General features: G+C 41.3%; 1 protein-coding gene across 2 annotated transcripts in view; it reads left to right on the top strand.

The window, feature by feature from the left end:
- Positions 1-20,207, top strand: part of sned1 (sushi, nidogen and EGF-like domains 1) — a 30,939-nt gene that overhangs the window by 6,719 nt on the left and 4,013 nt on the right. The window contains exons 2-26 of one of the 2 annotated variants that reach the window (XM_085449479.1): positions 1,247-1,534; positions 2,282-2,422; positions 2,560-2,722; positions 3,740-3,865; positions 4,107-4,220; positions 4,792-4,905; positions 5,421-5,534; positions 7,305-7,352; positions 7,443-7,550; positions 8,890-8,982; positions 9,743-9,874; positions 10,171-10,290; positions 10,621-10,737; positions 11,423-11,566; positions 14,129-14,242; positions 14,597-14,710; positions 15,396-15,512; positions 15,603-15,890; positions 16,498-16,681; positions 16,906-17,018; positions 17,856-18,134; positions 18,232-18,352; positions 18,455-18,537; positions 19,507-19,605; positions 19,797-19,913. In XM_085449479.1, coding sequence (XP_085305605.1) covers positions 1,247-1,534; positions 2,282-2,422; positions 2,560-2,722; positions 3,740-3,865; positions 4,107-4,220; positions 4,792-4,905; positions 5,421-5,534; positions 7,305-7,352; positions 7,443-7,550; positions 8,890-8,982; positions 9,743-9,874; positions 10,171-10,290; positions 10,621-10,737; positions 11,423-11,566; positions 14,129-14,242; positions 14,597-14,710; positions 15,396-15,512; positions 15,603-15,890; positions 16,498-16,681; positions 16,906-17,018; positions 17,856-18,134; positions 18,232-18,352; positions 18,455-18,537; positions 19,507-19,605; positions 19,797-19,913 — 3,451 coding nt within the window. Of the gene's footprint in view, positions 1-1,246; positions 1,535-2,281; positions 2,423-2,559; positions 2,723-3,739; positions 3,866-4,106; positions 4,221-4,791; positions 4,906-5,420; positions 5,535-7,304; positions 7,353-7,442; positions 7,551-8,889; positions 8,983-9,742; positions 9,875-10,170; positions 10,291-10,620; positions 10,738-11,422; positions 11,567-14,128; positions 14,243-14,596; positions 14,711-15,395; positions 15,513-15,602; positions 15,891-16,497; positions 16,682-16,905; positions 17,019-17,855; positions 18,135-18,231; positions 18,353-18,454; positions 18,538-19,506; positions 19,606-19,796; positions 19,914-20,207 lie in introns of those variants that run through there. The other variant, XM_085449480.1, reaches the window with a different exon arrangement.

The raw sequence follows: 20,207 nt of genomic DNA, 5'->3' as shown, positions 1-20,207 counted from the left end.
TCTCACTTTCTTATTGCAGTGTCCCTTCAGGAGGAGAGTATCCTAGCTATTATCCCAGGTGTTTTTGTGGCTACAATTGAAAAACCTAATGACAGTCATGTTGCTTAATTGAAAAGAGGACAGCTCAGAGGAAAGCTGAATGTGTATGTGATTGTGTGTATTCAAAAAGGTGACCACGAAGAATGGGCAGATTGCAGCTTTTGTGCAAATTTCTCATCCAAACTTTATAATAATTTGTAACAACAAATTTTATAAAAACGTGTCCACCTGAATTTCTGAGAACTAGTTTCAGTGGCCTGTCTCATTCTTGGTTCCAGGGTTAAAGTTTGAACTTTGAGCTGAGCACCAAGCAAACATACATACATACATATATATAACAACATTATGGATAATTTAGCAGAACAAAGTTCTGATATTAATGTTATTTCCAATGCAGCTGGAGACCAACTAAACGTGTATACCACAGAAGAGTCAACTGTGCCCTCTGCTCTCTGCTCTGACTGTGTCATGAGGCTTTCTCCTTTCAAAGCGGTCTGTGAAGAGCGTCACTGTCTCTGCTCTTTTTGACACGTGTCAGGTTAGGTATGTAATGTCCTCTCTGTAGGTTCTCCTGGGCAACTCTAGGGAAACTTAGTTTTTAATAAATAAATGATCCTGTTTTTGGCCTCTAGAAGTCCAGCTGTTTCGATTGTAACGATATAAAAGAAAGAAAATCCAGAAATAAACCAATAAATATATATTTTTCCTGATTATTAGTGTGACTCTTGATGTAATATCTGATGACTTCCCAATCAGTTAATCAAGTGATTAATTCATTACTTTACATATTTTAAGAAGCTTATATTCTGCCATGCAGTAGAACATCCATGCACATTTCTCACAGGGGACAGATTCGTTTACCTGGTTATTTTGCTGCGGGCAAATGTATGGATTTACAGACCGTGAAGTTCTTCCTGCTGTGATGACTTTGCAGGTGTGTGATCAGCAGAAACTGGGTTTTTTCAGCTGCCGTCGTTATTTGAAATAAAAGTAGTGTCTGTTCGCTACACGAAAGTGCAAACATCCGTTATGGGAACTTTCACCACCCCATGCTGCTGTTTATTTTGTGAGGTCAGAAATGCTCCCTCCAGCTCTTCCTCAGCACGCTAACCCCACCAAGTCCTCCAAAGAATTCACAGTGGTTAAATCTGATATGTAAATCTATCAGTTTATTACTGATTTAACTCCAGCTGTTCCTCCGTCTCAGGTTAACAACAATGGCCTTGTGTCCTTCCTGAGAGAGGTGTCGCAGTTCACACCTGTAGCTTTTCCAATCGCTGGAGACAGAAGGGTCGTGGCGCCGTTCTGGGCTGATGTGGACAACCGTCGAGCCGGGACAGTCTTCTACAGAGAGAGCCAGGATCCTGTGATCCTCAGGAAGGCTTCGGGTGATGTCAGGACGTACTTTTCAGAGTTCCCCAACTTCAATGCAACGTGGGTCCACATCTCTACATGGCATCAAGTCACCTTCTTTGGAGGAAACTCTCAAACACCAGTATGAATTCTCATTTAACATCCTGCAACCATGTAGACGCAGTACAATGAGGGCCTATCATGCTCATTTCCAATTCTATTTATTTATTTATTTTAAATCTGCATTCAAATGAATACAATCAGCATGAATTTATTTTGTCTTCTGGAATGGTTTGTGCCAGAAAAAGGTTTAGAAATAATGTTTAAGGGGCAAGTTTTGATTGGTTGCCCCTCAAAAACAGAAAGTTTGAACAGCAGGTTTGTGGGACTAATGTGGTTGCATCTTAAAGATCCAAAAGTAGAAAAACAATTAGCTGAAAGCTTGTATAGAGACGAGCCACCTCCTGCTGCCCATTAGCAAGAATGCAGATTGAAGGCACTTCTGCTCTTTGTTTCATCTTTTATCTACAGTCTTTTATGAGCTGAGTGTTTAGAGCAGTCTGAAGTCTGAGCTTTTAGTTCACAGCAATTGCTTTTGCATACACTGACCTCATTTTTGAAACCTTGACCATGTTTAATATGATCATCCAACAATGGAACAGGAGATACATGGCAGAGTATAAGGAAAAACAGAACTAGCCCTCTTTAAAGTGTCTTTAGGGTCTAGATAAGTGACTCTTAACCAGGGATATAGTTTGGTTTCTTGAGTCTTACAGAGTAGTTTTATATGAATGGCCTGAGTAAATCATCACCTTGAGGATTCTGATTCTTACAGAATTTCCTAGAAATCAGGAAGCCATTTATCTGAGCCTGTTTCTCTTCTCTGCAGGTGAATACTTTCCAAGTGGTGCTCATTACAGACGGAGAGCTTTCCTTCACTATATTCCAATACAATAACATCACTTGGACCACAGGCATGCATGCCAGCAGCGGAGGAAACCTCATTGGGCTAGGCGGGATTGCAGCACAGGTAAGGTCACATGTTTATCTGCAGACGTTGTACCTCCGGTGTGATACGCTCTCCGACAGCATTAATCTAAACTGTAATTCAGCTTTTTTTCTTTTCTTTTCTTTTTTCTTTTCTTTATTATGTCTGCCTCTTCCCAGGCAGGTTTTAACGCTGGTGATGGCAAGCGCTATTTCAACATCCCTGGCTCTCGCACAGCTGATGTCGTAAATGTTGAGGGAACCACCAATGTGGGCTTCCCGGGCAGATGGGTCTTCCGCATAGATGACGCAAATGTAGAAGTGGGAAGCTGCAATAACTCTGGTAAGTGCTGGTCTTTGGGGATTAGTTCTTCAAATCCACTTTGTTGTCTTAAGGAAAGCTACTGTGCTCATTTTAGCTTCATTTTAATGTTCTTGGACTCAGATTTGCATGATTCATAGCTCAAAATAATCCTTATTTGTCTTATATTGGACTTTGGTGCAGCCCTTTAGTTCAGTGTCCTAGTCTGGAACAAACCATTTAGCTTCTTTTCTTTTTAAATAAAAGAGACTAGAATGTGGTAAATGTAGATGTTAGATTATTTTCCCTAACACAGCATAAACTTAGAGCAAGGCCTGGATAAGTAATAGCACTGGTGCCGGACACCATCTAAACAGGTAGACCTCACAAGTAAAGCAGAGATTTAGGTATAATAAACAGACACAGTGATCATTTCCACCTCCTTATTTTTATGAAGAACCTTACTAGAGTTGCTTTGCATGATTTATAGGTAAAACAATAATCCTTCTTTATCTTCGTTACCGTGTCCCCCAGCTAAGCCACTGCCTAAAACAAAGCTGTTTTTACATAATGTTTGGCTTCCTTTTTAGCTCTTTGTTTTTTGGCTACATCTCAGAAACTGAACTCTTTCACAATACATGACATCATACAGATCCAAGAGTTAAAAAAAATGTTTTAAAACTGAGTGTTCAGAGTCTGAAGCCTGAGCTCTGTGCTCACAGGGATTACTGCACATACTCTGACCTCTTTATTTCAAACTTTGGTTTATGTTTAATATGACACAAGACTGGAACAGTACATATATATGATTAAAAAAAAAACAAGGAAAAGCATAATGCCACCTACCCAGATCTAAAAAACAGATCTAAAACAAATCCTGTCATTGTTAAATTGAATCTAAGGTAAGTTTAGCATAATTAATAAAGTTTTACACTAGTTTTTACACAAGGCTCATCGTCGTGATTCCTCTTGGGTTAAAGTCGTTTTCTAATACAGCCAGATTTTAACACTAAACTTACAAAAGATTAACTAAACAGTTCCATCGACCTCCTTCTGCAGCGTCAGTGTGCCCACACCTCCGCCCATGCCTGAACGGAGGCCAGTGCATCGATGACTGTATTAAAGGCAACCCCTCCTTCACTTGCTCCTGCTTGGCTGGCTTCACCGGTCGAAGATGCCAAATCGGTGAGTTATGGTTCACACTGCTTCCTGTTCTGTCGCTCTGCACATTGTGAATGACTTCCTGACTACCTGAGATGAGGAAAATTAATGTCAGCAGATTTTCTCTGCCTCACCGAAGGGACACCTGGATAATTCCTTAATACCTGTATCAGTTTCTTCTCATTACTTGACCCTGACAAGAGGATTCTCTCAAATTAAAAATGTCATGCTATCTCCTCTGTGTTTTGTGTTCCTGTCACTGTAGATGTCAATGAGTGTGCCTCACAGCCTTGCCAGAACGGAGGGACCTGTAAAGACCAGATTAATAGTTTCATGTGTCAGTGTCCACCTGGTTACACTGGGATTCTTTGTGAAACAGGTAAAACTGACACATTACCATAAAGTGGTATCTTTTCCAGTTGATCATTCATATTTGCAACTTTAAAAATGTACTTTTAACTTAAATGGAAATATATTTTTTATTTAAAATTTCTCCTATTGATCTGGAAGAAATGCAGTTAATTTAAGTAATACATATTTCATATGTCATGCTATCACAGAAAAAGTTTTGTGTGATGTCTGTGGTTTGTTTATTTGCTACAAAGCAGAAAAGCTGAAAACTGCTTATTTCAAACCGTGTGTGAACTGTGGAGTGCCGCACTGTAATTGCTCCAGTTTAGCATTTTCACCACAGAAAAGGTTGAGGGGTTTTGTTTTTTTAGGATATCTTGGTCCAGCCTCTCTGGAGCTTCTGTGCTTCTTCCCACAGTCCAGCCTGTGGAGATGTATCAGACCTCTTTTAATACCTTTCGCAGCCAGCAGCACATACTTGGAGAGTGAGGGGAACAGTGTGGCGGATATATTAATCAGCTGAGTAAATATTCCATGAGCGTGTCTCTCTGTTTCTCTACATGTGTGTGTATGTGCGCACGCTCGTGTGTGTGTTGCAGACATTGACGAGTGCAAAGACAGGCCGTGCTTCAACAACGCGACGTGTGTACGAGGCGCTGGCGCTTTCACCTGTGTGTGTGAGCCGGGTTACACTGGTGTCCTGTGTGAGACAGGTGAGCGGGGGGAAAGTAGGCATCATTCTCCAGAGGAAATATTTTCTGCTGCTTTCTACATCAAACTGAGTCTTTTGGCAGATGCTTCTTTCCAAAGAGCTTCCCAGTCTACCTAGACAAATGGGTTACGGTTGAATGGATTTGCAAACCAACTGGTTTTTTTTTGTGGGGGGGGGAGAAAGTTCACCAAAGTCACGTCGGCCTCCAAACCAAAAACCTTTTTTTACTAGTTCTCTTTAATTGTTAATGAAACTTGAATCTAATGGTGGATTTAATAATCGAGCTCAGCACAGCTCATGAGTTCTTGTTTGTACATGAGACCAGATTATTGTTAATCCCACACACCTGGTCTGTGAAACTGTACGCTTTCCGGAGGGAAGCTCAGTGCTCCTAATCCAGCAGAGCGTCTTACTCAATAATGTCTCGTTTTTCCCCCTGACGATTAATAAATCTTAATGACTCAACAGCAGATAAAGCTCTCGTGTCTAATTAAGTGGCTTTTGTTAATCCTGCAGACATAGACGAGTGTGAGTCGCAGCCCTGTCTGAATGGAGGGGAGTGCATCGACCGGGTGAACAACTTCACCTGCACGTGCCCCGCTGCTTTCACTGGGACACTCTGTGAGACAGGTGAGCAGAAGAGCGTGTTCAGAGAAGAAGTTCTTGACATAACCTTCCTGTTTAGCTTTCCGTTACGTGGCATTTATCCAAGTGGGTCGAGCACAAAGGGGGAACATTTTTAGGTCTTTTGGAGTGTTTGTAGCTGAGCTGCTTCTCCAGTGTTCCAACATTAGGAATTTCATTCTATTGCCACAGCAAATATTTTCATCGTTCTTTATCACACAGTTTATTTGATGAAGTCAAACAAATGTGCCTTAATAGACATAAATCTTGACAAGAGTAAATATAGCCTTAAATAACAGACAGGGTTACGGGTTTTTTTTTTTAAGCTCAGCTATGAGAAACTCTAGTGTTTGGGTCTGTTTAAAGAGCTCAGCAGTTTGTTTGTAATTGAGATTCTGGTCATGGATTTTTACATCCAGAAATATCACTTGTGACCCTAAATACTGAGAAGGCAATGTGTTTGCTGACAGCTGTGTTCAAAAAGGATATGTGAAAGTATGATAAAACATCCCTAATCATGAAGGAGAAAAGTGTGCCAGTTATTTATCGGAGTATGAAGGTTAGTTTCCCTGTGATGAGGTCACCGCTGTATTTATTTGTCCATCCTCCTCATTTCCACAAACTCCAGCAGCAACATCGAGAGCTGAAAAGTAAACCCGGTATCAAGTGCCAAAAAACTTGCAGTTCCACTAATGTCCACTAGAGGCTCTAAAATGAGTCAGTCCCCATAGATTGTCATGTAATAATGTCCAGATCCTTGGATTGCTGTGACCTGGATGACTGAGAGCCTACACAGACATATTTTACTGTGATTATTTTTATGTTGGCTTGAAATAAAATATCTCCCTCTGCTGGTACTGTAGCTTTCTGCAACTTTCTGAAACTTCTGCATGTGTGTCCTTTTCACACTTTGGAGAGGCAAAGTGTGCAATTAGACACAGTGGACCGGCGTGTCCATTTCATGTTTTGCCGTGACACTGCATTGCGCAGACATCTGATCAGCATCTGTTTATCTCAAATTTTAAGATGTTTTCCACTTGAATATGGTGGTGCTGAATCTGTGATCCCTTTATGAAATTTTCTTAACAACAATTCTAAAATGCAGGAAAAATCAGCATTATTTTTTTATGTTTTATCCAAGGATGTAAAGGGTAACGGCGACTAAGCTACAGTTAAACTAAACATGACATTATTATGTGCTTAAAAAACTCACTAAAGTAAAATCAGGTACCTGCATGTGTGTGAATCTTCATAAAGATTTTAAAATTTCTTAAATATTGAAATAGGGTCCAGAGCCCAATCACTAAGCAGTAGCTCAGAGTCGCTCCTCCACATCGAAAGGAACCACTAGTTCAGCATCTGACAAGGATGCTTCCTATGGGAAAGACCCATCACACTCTAGCAAGATGATGGAAATGGCCTGACTTTTAAATAACACCCTTGTAGTCTTACTGTCCCCTCAAAGCCCCCAGAAGAACTGAAGGAGGCGGTGTGGGAGGTCTGGGCATCTCTGCTTAAACTGTTGCCCCTGCATCCAGAACCCTGAAAAGTGCCAGAAAATTAAAAAGAATAAATATAAATAAATAAAATCTGGTGAAAGATATAGTTCTAATGTATAATATAGCTATAATGCTGGCTGTTATGACATTTCATTCATGCCAAACATACTGGAGTTGTCCTATACGCTCATTTCAGAGTGAGGTAGGCGGTAGGTGAGGAATTATATCTGCTTGAATGAACCACCTTTTAAAGGGCATTCCTGTCTCCCCCTCTCAGAGCTGCTACCAGTTCAGGTCAACCCCACCGAGGCAGAAAACCAGACAGGTAAAAGCAAGCGCAGCTCCAGTTAAAGCTTTGGCAAAACGTTTTCTCATATTATTCACATCACAGCGTTTCACGTTTTTTCATCTCCAGCCTCGTGTGAAGAGCTGGACTGCAAGAAGAACCAGATCTGTGAATACACCAGCTCGGGAATCTACAACTGCACGTGTGCTCCAGGCTTCTACGGTGACAACTGTGAAGGTATTGTGCAGCTGGCCCGGCTGATGCTCACTGCAGGCAGCTGGGCAGGTAGAGAGGCAGACTGGGGTATTTGAAGAGGAGCTGTGCTATCCCACAGGAATTTGGATCCCTGCCCTGGAAGAGGCTGCTGTGATGATGGATTATTGTAATTATCAAAACTGACACGGCCTCGCCCAGTTTATTACGGGAACCAGTCGCTTGATGTTGTGAATAATTGTTTTATAGCACATTTTATTAGTTTACCAACAAGAGGAAGTGCTTTGTCTAGACTTAAAACGGCCTCTTTATGAGTCAAAGCTGCTCTATGGTATTCAGGCCATTTCTGCACACAGAGCTGCTGAAATATCCTTCCGCACCGCTACTTGCTTCCCTGCAAGTTGCACCACTCCTGTTGCTTCAGGCACAGCTGCTGCTTGCATAACCAGCTTAATCACAAAATATGTAAAACCCCGCCTAATGCTTCTTTTATAAATGCATATTAAGTCATTTTGTTTTAGGGAAGAAGAACAGCAGCAAAGCTAATTCAATCTCCCAGGAGAGGCTGCTGACACCGACTGATAGCAGTTGTTGCGAGGCTTTATTTCACCCACTGAAAGGCTCTTTAACAGCATTTGAGCCATTGCAAATGCATGCTACTTCTCACCCTTGAGCTGAAATAACTATCAGTGCTTATATAGGCTCTCTTAAATCTCCCAAATACTTTCCTGCCTGGCTCACTTGGAAGGCACAGCGGAAAAAGGAGCACGATCCTCCAAGGAAGAGAAAGTAGTGGGACGCAGAAGTGCCTAATCAGGCTCCCAGATCAAAGCGCCTGGGCCGCACAGGTGGCCAATGAAAGTGGCTCTTGCAAAATTAACAATCCATTAATTGCCCTCGGGGCCTTAAGTTTTGGTCACAAAATATGCTCCATATCATCAGAAAAATAATACCCTCCACCGAGCTCCCGGGACTTCAAAGTGGAGTGGTTTAGCCGCGATACGGCCGCGTGCTTTGATCCACTGCTGCAATTAGGAAGGAGAGGAAAACGCAAACATTCTTACAATTTGTACAGAGCGGATGTGCAGCGCGCTGACTGCTAATCTTCTGCTGCTGTGAGCTTTTTTGGAAAAGATTAGGGAAAGAGAAATGACAGCGAATCAATACTTAGTTTACAGTATAGCAGATGAAAGACACTTGGTGCACATATGCAAGCATATGGTGCACATGTTGACCATTTATACCTTCTGTCTATGTTTACACTTGGGCCAACACTGAAAACTTCTTTTAAGTGCATGCTTTTAAGCAGCTGGAGCAAACTTTCCAGCTTTGACTCCCTCTCCTTCTCTCTGTGTGTTTGCAGACGAGTGTCTTTGCCAGAATGGTGGCGTCTGTGTGGACATCAACGGGACCTGTGAGTGCCCTTCAGGCTATACGGGGCTCTACTGTCAGTTCGGTGGGTATGATATGTTTAACCCTATCAGGTGTCATAAAAGACCTTCGATTACTTAAAGATCACAGAAGCAGGGTATATCCAGAAAGGACCCCCCGTGGTTTCCCCACACTAGTGCAGTTAATCGTAAAATGCCCAGTGGCAAAGGATGAGAGCATGTAAAGGGTGAGTGGTGGAAACTCTAAAGATTACTCAAGTACAGCTTTTTATTCTGATTTCTTCTTCTACAGCACATTTTGTATGCAAAATATTGCACATGCAGTTGGATCGAAATTTGGTTGTATTGTTTTTATCCCTCGTAACCTGTATGGGAGATATATGCGTGAAATTTTATGGGCTGAAAAACACATTTAATCTCTGCTATGTTTATGTGTTTTTACCCACAGCTAGTGAGTATCACTAGCTGTGAGATTTTAGTTAGGAGAATAGTTTTTAAAAATGTCTTTGTCCACTGGAATTTAGCTGGCAGATTGTCTGTTCTAATAAATCTAATACATCCTTCAAATTATGAAGTTTATTGTTCTTTAAGTCAGCACCATGTGTGACATGTTTTAATTCTGTTTTTTAATGTGCAGCCCTTCACCCTAATCAGTATGTCTTTTTTATTCAAACATGCTGTTTTTATGTTTCTTTTATGCATGATCAAATGTTCTGATTTTCTGGGGATTTCCTTGCCTTGTTCTTGGTTCTCTTGGTTCTTGAGTCTCATAGAAATGAAGCAGAAGTCATTTTTCAAACACTTTTTAACCCCTCTCTCCCTCAGAAGTGACCCAGATGCCATGCAGTAACGGCAGATCGTGTCCTGATGGAAATCCGTGTTTGGAGTACGGAGGAGCGTACCTGTGCACATGTCAGACGAGAGTGGAGCTGGACCACAAAGACTTTTACCCCTATGGTAAGAGGCTCAGGCACCAACCCAACAGCAGTGTTAGTGCGCGAGCAGCTGGTTGCTATTGCAACAAAACACATTTTTTATTCACTTTAAAAGAAACGGTTGTATTTACGACGTGGGGAGAAATTTATAGATGATTGATGCTGTTATTGGAGGCGCTTATGAGATTTTATAATTGATCCAGTCATAAAATGACAAATAATCTGTGTTTCCTTTTAAATCTGGACCGAACCCATGTGCTTGAATAAAGTTTTCCCAGCGCAGTGGAACACAGTCAAGTCTCGGTGTGTGTTTTTCAGTACAGCCCGAATCGGTCTGCGATTCCTCTCCCTGTCTGAATGGCGGCTACTGCTATGAGCTTGACGGAGGCTACACCTGCGAGTGCAAGTACGGATACTGGGGGAAGAACTGTGAGAAAGGTAGTACCATCTCTTTTTTTAAAAAGGAATGCTTGTGTGTGAATTCATGAAGCACCGTGACAAAAACATCCTTTAGGTTTGTGCGTTATTACTGCGGGCTCAAACCCGAATGCAGCTTTAAAGCACCAGGAAACATGCCATTACTCGTAATGCTGCTTGAAATATTGCAGCGCTGAAAGGCTTAAGATAATTTGTACTTATGGCTGAGTTATGAGCTATTTTCCTGAATTATGATTTGAATTGCAATGTACTGGAACAGGTTTATTTTGTGTGATTAAAAGCTGGAGTGGTCTCTGCTTCAAGGATTCCCTTTTCCCTGTCTCCTTCCAGTTAGACTCAATACCTGTGCTTCTGGGCCCTGTCGCAACGGAGGCTCCTGTAAGGAAGAGGCTGACAGTTACCGATGTGTGTGTCCTTACAGGTTCACAGGAAAACACTGCGAAGTGGGTGGGTGCCAACCTTCCACTGTAATTTACAAACTTTAACTCTCAAATTTACGTGAAAGCAGGTACAGAAATACACGGCAGTCCTTTCATCAGATAACCTTGTCACTAATACATCTGTTTAAGTGTCTTTTAAACCGAGCAAGTCAGTTTAAAGTCTAACCATTGTAATACTGCTTAAGGAAAAGTGCAGAAGTATCACCAGTAAAATATATTTGAAGTATGTTCAGTTCATTTTAATTTAATTTCGGTTATAAGGCCCAAAATGTCACACGTTTAACTGAAGTCCAGTCCTGGAGACATCTACATGCCAATATCAGATCATCGAGTAGGAGCCGGAAATCCATCAAATCTTTAATAAGCTAAAGTTAAGGTAACTAAAAAAAAATAGCATTTTTTTAATGGTAGTGAGTGGTGGACTGTCCACTGAGGGTATGAGGGTATTTCCAGGTGGCCTTGGCGTCATTTTCCCCCTGGTGTAAACGTCAGGAGGAACGAGATGACAAACTCTTCAAAATCCAAACCTCTGCTTCGACTCTCAGTCTTGCTTATAGACTTATAAGCTGTCTGCTCTCACTACGACATCCTTAGCGTGTAAGTTTACACGTCAAAGGGATTAAATGGGATTAATTCATGTTACCATGAAAAAGCTTCAAGTTCTGTTTTATTATGTGGATGTTTTGTTCCAGGGAAGCCGGACCCCTGTGCCTCCAGCCCCTGTCTGAATGGTGGGACGTGTTTTCACTACATAGGAAAGTACAAGTGTGAATGCACCGATGCCTACAGCGGCAGGCACTGTGAAATAAACAGGAGCGCGGTGCATACCTCTGCAGGTAGGGAGACCGTATGTCACCACACAGCAATGCCAGTCTGATGCTGGTGTTTATACAATGTTGACCTTAGCTGATTGGAACATACAGGGGATATCCTGAGCGCTCAAGTGTACAGATACTGGCTTTCTGTCTGAAGATAATCTTAGCAGTGTTGCTGCTCTAGAGGCCCCACATTTACAGATATAGAACGGCTGCATAACCTATAAAAAGTGAGACCTGATTAGACCCGGTGATTCACGTCTACACACTGTAGCAGCATGCTGGAGGTAATTTTAGGCGCCTGAATGGAAAACACCTCTGTTGCTGTTAGTGTGTCGTGGAAGAGCTCGTTTAAGCCTCAGTTTGTGTTGCTATGCAGCCACACTGACATTATCGCCATGTTTGTATCCGTTTCAGAGCTGGGCTGTGGGTCACCTCCACAGGTCAAGCACACTGAGGTCCAGTTCTCCTCAACAACACCAGGCTCCATGCCAGAGTACATATGCCACCCGGGCTTTACGTCTGTTCCCAGAGCCACCCAGAGCATCAGTGGCATTCAGGCAGTGTTCATTATTGGGAAGCAAATTTTGATTTTGATCGTAAGATTATAGCAGACAAAATCCAAAGTAGATTCAGTTATAATCTAAAGTTCAAAAGTTTGTTGTTTTTACTGGTGAGAGTTGCTCCACACGGTTTACAAAAAGTCAAATGCAAAATGTGTTCACATGTCTACTCTTCTCTTCCTCCCCAACATTGACATTTTGCCACGTTTTCATGAAAAACAAGGAGCATGGGAGCTGCTTGTACTGTTTCCCAGGGTCAGATCAAATGTGCATGTCTAACCTTATCACACCAGGAGATTACTTCTGGTTAGATCACTTCCAAACTACAAACTTAATTAGTTCTGACTGGATCTCATGTCTCCAGTTTACAAAAATGTCAATACATTTCATCATTGTATTTGTCCTCGTTCACTGGTTTTTATTTAGTTATCGTTTTGTTTTTGTTTAAAAAATAACAAGACAAAAGGTCATTAAAGAAAAGTACGAAGTTACTGGGAGATTGTGTTAATGGAGACTGGATCCAGCTGCCTGTTTTTAAGGTCTGTAACACATCTGGACACGTGGATGGCTCCTCAAAAAAGATCCCAGGGTCATTCCACATGAAATCAATCAAATTTGGAAAATGTTTCAATCCAACTCCCTCAGAATCAGACATTTTTATTGTTTATATTTGTTATATTTGAGGAAGTTTCACCTTCATGCAATTTTTTTCCAAGTTATAGACCTTTGAAATGCACAGGCATGAGGATGGGGTTGACTTTTTCCCTATTAACTTTCAGGACTGCAAAATGCTGCTAAATCACTCCAAGTGTTTCAGTCTAAAGCCGCAGTTTTGTCTTTGTTCTTTTTGTCTTCGAACATCAGTGTCATGGGGATCTAACGCTCCAACAAATTAATTACCTGTGACCCACAGAAATATGCACTTATTCCCTGGATGTTTGATCTATTTTCTGATAATTCACTGGATAAAACTCCAAAAATGCTTATTGGGTAAAACTCTCAAGGATCATATCACCATGTGGGATGGGCGGCTGCTCAAAACAAGTTACAACATACGAAATGTCTCAGACTTACTGACGATCTGATTCCAGGCTGATGTTCTAACCATGATTGCTTCTGTGTCAAATTAATTTTCTGTTGCTGTCATATTTTAACATCTGTGAATGTAGTTAACGGCTGTGAAACAACAATGGTGTTCACATCTTCTCTATGATAGTTTGTGATAGACATCACAATGATCAAAAATCGTGAGATCTTCAAGGTCTCAGAAGGGGTCATGTGAGCTGTGAATGCTGTCTTTGCAGTTTTTGCTTCATTGCATTGGTTGTGACAGTTTTCTTTGTGCAGAAGATGGTATGTCCCTTTTTATTCAGAAAATAATGGAAATTAAAAAACACAAAATGTAATTTTTTTATGTTGAACGTAAAAACGAGCAGAGGGAGTCAGGTGGGAGGTACTAATTGATTTTTCATGGAAACCCCAGTTACCACGACAGGTCTAGGAAATGAAAGATGTGCATATATTTAAGAAAGTGATTTTCTGAGTTCTAGAGTAACATCTGGAAACTCCAGGATTTTGTTCTATTTGGATTAGACTATCAACTGATATTTTTCTCTTTGTGGTGCAACTTGTCATATTTGCTCAATCCAGCCTGAGAGCTGAATTAAAGTAGTATTTTCTTCATTTTGTGATGAAGAATTTCATGTTTTTCATGTAGCTTTTTTCTTTTTTACATTATTGTGAAATTCAGCTAATTCAGGTTTTTTAGATATAGATTATATAAAAGTACTGCGAGAAAAAGGCCCGAAATTGGACTATTTTTCAAAAAAGTGTATTTGAAATCTGAGGCTAAAATTTCACTCAGTCATCATATATGTGTGAACTTCATGTGCGAACCATAAAAATTTCCTGGAAATTGGAGATGATTGAGCAGAAAATGTTCTAAAGATCAGCTGAATTGAGATTGAATGACCTTGTTATCTTTATTCATACTAATTTGTTAATTTCTGCATTGTCACAGAGATCAACGAGTGCTTATCCCAGCCTTGTCTTAACGGAGGCACGTGTCGAAATAAGATCGGATCCTACCAGTGTGTGTGCGCCAGTGGCTTCAGCGGAAACCGCTGCCAGATAGGTAAGGATCAATCGAAAGCTTACACTTACAAATACGTTCACTTGGACCACCTGTACACAGGCACGTGTTTACTTATGTGTGCATCTTTATCGCCTTAAGACATAAACGAGTGCCTGTCGGAGCCGTGCATTAACAGAGGAACGTGTGAGGATCGGCCGGGCTCCTACCTACTAATACATTTTTATTTTCATAAGTGACTTCTGGTCGATGTTGTTGAAACCAGCTGATTATAACATCATCCAAAAAGCCTCTTTACCCTGTAAAAGGCTTTCTCTCTCCAATGGTAAATTGTTGTGAAGATAGCTGAATGCATTGTTAATAAATTCTGCCACACTGTAAAATGTCTCTGTGCAGAGCAGGACATGTGCGAGTCCAACCCCTGTCTGAATGGAGGCGTGTGTCGGGGTTACAGAAGAAACTATCTTTGCATGTGTAAAGACGGCTTCTTTGGGGATCAGTGCCAGATGTGTAAGTATGTTGTGCTGATGTTATGTGATGTTATGTATGATATCCAGTTTTTAATAACCCTGAGTTTACTGAGTTTAGCTAAAGTTAAGTACAGAAGAAGTTTATTGTACATATAAAAAGGGTGTGAGGTTGCTTCCTCGCACCTTATTCAACATGCCTTGAAACTATTATCTAAGCCTTTAAGGTGTTCGGTAGAGTGTTTTCTGAAGTCACAGATAAATTCCCATTGACTTCTATACAACTAGAAGTCTTTTTGCTGCCCTCTGCTGGACTTGGAAAAGAAAGCAGGTTTAAGGCCCCTCTTTTGGCTTCGCTTTGCAGATCCGGACACTACATCCATCTTTGATTTACTCCTGCATACTTATAATGCTTCATTTGCCTCACACACACTGTCATGCATTTTTTGGGATCTATTATATGCGAACTGGAGCACATAAAAATCTGTCATAGATAACCAAAACAGTGTAAATATGCTAAAAACAAGTAGAGCCATTAGAAAAATATTTATGAATAAGATATAATAGATAAATGGATAACTGCACTCAGTTATTGTAGTTGCTAAATAGCTTGGTTGATTGATGGTTATTGATAAACAAGACTGAGAGGGGCTTGCACACTTCAAAGGTTGCTCACTGTTCCCGGGTGAATCCTGTTGCTGCATTAGTTTGTCTTTGTCGCCCACCAGTGGAGGACCCGTGTGTGTTAAAACCTTGTGGGAACCGTGGCCGCTGTTGGAGCGACAGGAGAGGAAACTACAACTGCATGTGTAAAGTGGGACTCACGGGCAAAGACTGCGAGAAAGGTCAGTCGACAGCCTCACCACTCAGCACGCTCAACACTCAGAGCACACTTAACATTCGGATTAGATATGTAAAGTTGCCACTGTCCCCAGACCTGCTGCCCCCGCCCGGCCTTCACGTGCTGCGTGTGGAGGAAAGCGAGGTGGAGCTGCGCTGGGATGAGCCGGAGCCCTCAAACAACCTGATCAGCATGTTTGCCGTCACCTATGCTCCCCTGGGTCAGAGCAACTCCAAAACAGACTACCTAGACAGGCAGAAGTCCACCCACGTGATGCGAGGCCTGATGCCCGGCCTGCTGTACAACATCTCCACCTTCTCCATCAAGCTGAAAACCAACAGCAGTGACACAAGCCAACCTGCCACAGCACTAATACGCACCAGTGAGCATGCTCTTTAATGCTCTGTAGTCTTAGTATAATCTCAGAAGCTGAGCAACCAACTAAGGCACACAGATAGATTATAGACCTTTGATGAATCAGAATACTTTATTAATCCCTTAGGAAATGATGTATGTTACAGTTGCTCCAAGACAGTAACAGTAACTGACTAAAATATTTAAATAATAAAATATGATGTCTCTCATCTACATCAGATATGATGACATTATAATGTTGCCTAGCAACCACCTACAGGGGGAAAAAAATCACAGACCAGAATAATACTGTACCATGAGCATGTGTTAGATGGTCAAAGATGTCATTTTGACACATTAAAAAAATGGATTGAACCGTTTTTAAACCTTTTTATAAAAATCCGAATTGGTCATAGAAATGTTCAGAATGTCGATGAAGGTGAGCTTTCTTTAAAAGAGGTGGGAACGCAGTGAGTTCAAAAGCAGGTGAAGAAAACCATTGAATAAGGAGCTGTTAATCATTATGAAATGTTGAGCCCAGCAATGTTTATGACTTTTTTGTGGGTAATAAAGTAGTAAAAGTAGTTCACCTGGAACCGGAAAGCATTTCTTTGTCTTTGAATGTTTCCCTGCAGGGCCCCAGCCGGCGGAGCAGTTGCAGGTGGTCAACGTGTCCTCCTCTCAGGTGTGGCTGCAGTGGCTGGTTCAGGCTGCCCGCCATGCAGCCGTCAGCAGGGTGCACGTGTCCTTGTTGCCTTCAGATGGGAGGGAGGGTCGCACTGCTGTTCTCAACACGAGCACTACTGAGTACACCTTCAGGTCAGGTGCAGCACTTTAAACCAAGCTTTTATTTTTACATGCTGCCGGGTCATTTGTGTCTACCAAATGTTGCTGCCGAGGTCCGCTTTAAATGTTTTGGTGTAATATCCCTTTCAGCCACTAGTGGGAGCCATTTCATCAAATTTACTAAGCTTTTAACAGGGTACCATGAAACAGATAAGTTGAGGTATGACTGATGCGGACTCTTTGTGAACCTTTCACAGCTCATTACAGCCGGGTCAGATGTACACTGTGGATGTGTTGACTCAGAGTGGAATCAGACCAGATGAGTTTCCCTCCATGAGCCACTCACCAGGACCTCTGTCATTCTGGACAAGTAGGTTACATCACTCAGCAGCGAATACAAGAGCTTATACAACAACTTTATGTTGTTATTTGTATTTATTTCCGCAATTATGAGAAAACATAAAAAGAAACCCAAAACGATCTTTCACCATTCTTACGCCTCAGCTGTAAAAGGCTAATGGGTTGCTGTTGTCACCCCACCTGGTGGACACTAAAGTAGGTCCCTCAGGTAACACAGACTCACTGATGGGCAGACCAATCATCAACAGTCCGTGTCCCCCCCCCTCAAATTACTATTTTGAGCCAGGAAAAGCCTGGAAGTACTGAAGATGACGCTACATTATCTGATGGTCCCCTGTGAGCCATATTTAGAAAGGAAGGAAGAGCTGCCCTGTAAAAGGAAGAGACCTTCAAAAACACACTGGCTGCAGGAGGAATAGACAACTACTATTGGGGTGAGGGGAAAGAGAAAAAAGCAGGTGCGTGCAGCGAAAAAGGTAAAAAAACAGGAAGAAAAAGGAAAAAATTAAGGAAATGCATAATAAAATGGAAATTGAAAAAAGGAGAGTGGATAAGTGCCCAGTGCATCACGAGAAGTCTATAGTAGAATAACTGATCCCGCTCTAGCTCTAAGTTTTATCAAAAAGGTTTGAAGCCTAACCACAAGTATAATGTCATTGATCATATTTTATATACATTTTGTGATATTTGAGACATTTCTATAGTCTCCAAAACTTTCTCCAGACAAGGCCTTGTACAGGCCAGAGCAAAAAAGCTACCTAATCATTTGAGGAAACTCAGCCAAGGAAAGAGATTATTTTAATCCATTTAATACAATCATTTGACCCTCTGGATGTGTTACCCTCAGGGCCTCTTCCCCCACAGAACCTCTCCCTCTCACACGTGACCCCAAACTCAGCCTTGATCACCTGGAGCCGCCACCCGAGACACGTCTCAGACGGCTTTGTGGTCAACGTGACCCGAGGGTTGAATACCAGGAGTCGCTTCTTGCCCAACGGGAGAGTGGGATCGTACACCCTCCGTGAGCTGACCCCAGGGCAGCACTACTACGTTGCCCTCACGTCGGTCAGAAACACGGGGCCGGAGCAGATCCACAGCGTGCCTCAGCACCTTGCCTTCACTACCTGTGAGCTGTGTGCAATCACCTGGATTTGTTTTTTTCCTTTCAAATTTGAAATCTGAATTTCCCGAATCCTGAAATGTTTTTTTTTCTTTCCATGTAGTGCCAATGCCGGTCAGACCGGGAAGGAGAGAAAGACCAGCAGGGACAAGACAAGATACCCCATCTCAGCCTCAGGACGTGGCAGGCACAGCAGAAGAAGAAAACTCAGAGGAACTACCCAGGTACATGTAGCATGTCAGTTACTATTATAACTGCTTTAAATATATAACAGTAGATCAACAGTTAATGCTAACCAGATAGCATTTTGTTAATCTGTGCTGCAGATACACAGAACTCATTGACAGGAGGGGAAAGATAACAGCAAAGTTCACTCACCTGCCTCGAAAACCCATCCGGCATCGAACTAGTAAGTATAAGCAACTATGTGAGTGTCACCCTATATTTTAAAATATTTGGATAATATGAACACTTAGCCATAAACCAGGAACAAAAATCAATGAAATAGTTTGGAGTATTTTAAATTTTTACTCCTGAGTCACCTGAAAAACTCCCCCCGTTGCTAGGGGAGTTGTCCAGGCTATTCAGATTTTTTCTCAGTAAGTGCTGCTGTGTATTTTAATGGTTTCATTCTACATTAGTAAGAACGCAGTTCTTTCTGTCAATTTTTTAGTTTTATGGGCATTTTAGTTGTTGAAAAAACCCCCAACCAAAATTAAATTTGAAAATCAGTACCTATATCAATAGACAGATGTCAGCAAATGAATTATTATGATAATTAAGACACAGTAATAACAGATTTTTTTTTTAAAAAAAGAGAAAAACAATAGGATTGCGAAAGTGATTTATTAATTAATTTATTAATTAATGTATTATTTATTTATTAATTTGACACAAGTCAAATTAATTTAAAAAAAGGAATAAATACATATAACTTAAAAAACAACAACAAGGAGATGCCATAAACCCTAAGAAAAGAGTGGAAATATTTTTTTAGCAATAGACAATCAACTCGAAAAACTGATAAAAACTGGTAAAAAACAAACTAACTCCAAATTATAATATAATTAAAAATATATATAATAAAAGAATAATAAAATAATGAATAACAATGAATGGGATAAATGGCAGCAATTATTATTAATATTATTATTTCAGTCTTTTTTATTTACAAGTTTAGCAGTTTTAATCCTCTGCACATGCACCCATGATGCTGTAATACGTTTTAACCATTCTGTTAAATCAGTGGTTGTTTCAAGCTAAGGGACTGGTACGTAGAAACCTCCTCAAAATCTCAGTTAACACTTAAATTTCACCTTTCCGACTTTTAATTTGTTTTTTTCGTGATGATTCTAACAGGAAATGCTTTACCTTACAGAACCTGAGCCACCAGTTAGGTTAGAGAAGATGGAAGAAACAACAAACAAAATCAGCCTTGCGCTGGAGATCCGAGAAGAAGCTTTAAGAACAAAGCTTGGTAGGTGTTTTTTACACATCCTCTCATGTAAGCTGATCCCAGCGATGAGCCTCTTCTACACATGACACTCATGTTGTGTTGTGTGGGGGTAGAGCTGGAGGCTATCAACCCATGCTATCAGCTGTGGATAATGTGGAAGAGTGAGCCTGAAACCTGAGCTGAGGATGTTAATGGCAGCTGTTGTCTCATAGAGTCGCCCCAGGACTGCCGCAGTCTGCCCTGCCAGAACGGAGGTACGTGTGTGAACGGAGGCGACACCTTCATCTGCGACTGCGCAGACGGGTTCAAGGGCAGGCAGTGTGAACTGTGTAAGTTTATGTTCAACTTCTCTACACGTTCAGGGTGGGATGAGTCAGCTGCTTTTTGGCAAATCCTGTAAAAGAACTAAAGCCTGTATATAAAAGATGGATGTAGCCACCCTGACATCACAGCTGGTTTTGAAAGCCTCAGTGTTAATAGTTACTGCTGCCATGTTCGTTTTTTGGAGTCAGAAGTGGCCATATTTGAATGAGAGGGTGCAAAGTTATCTTCAATGAATGTATGAAGCTACATTCATAAGTGGAGGTGGATCACACCAACTACTACTAACAAATTCCTAGAAT

Source organism: Copadichromis virginalis, linkage group LG23 (genome assembly GCF_057382275.1).
Source record: "Copadichromis virginalis isolate Kocher_CV1m ecotype Utaka linkage group LG23, C_Virginalis_male_GT1.1, whole genome shotgun sequence".
In the NCBI taxonomy this organism is placed as follows: Eukaryota; Metazoa; Chordata; class Actinopteri; order Cichliformes; family Cichlidae; genus Copadichromis; species Copadichromis virginalis.
The sequence above is the reverse complement of the archived record's forward strand: the minus strand, read 5'-3'. Positions and strand labels throughout refer to the sequence as shown.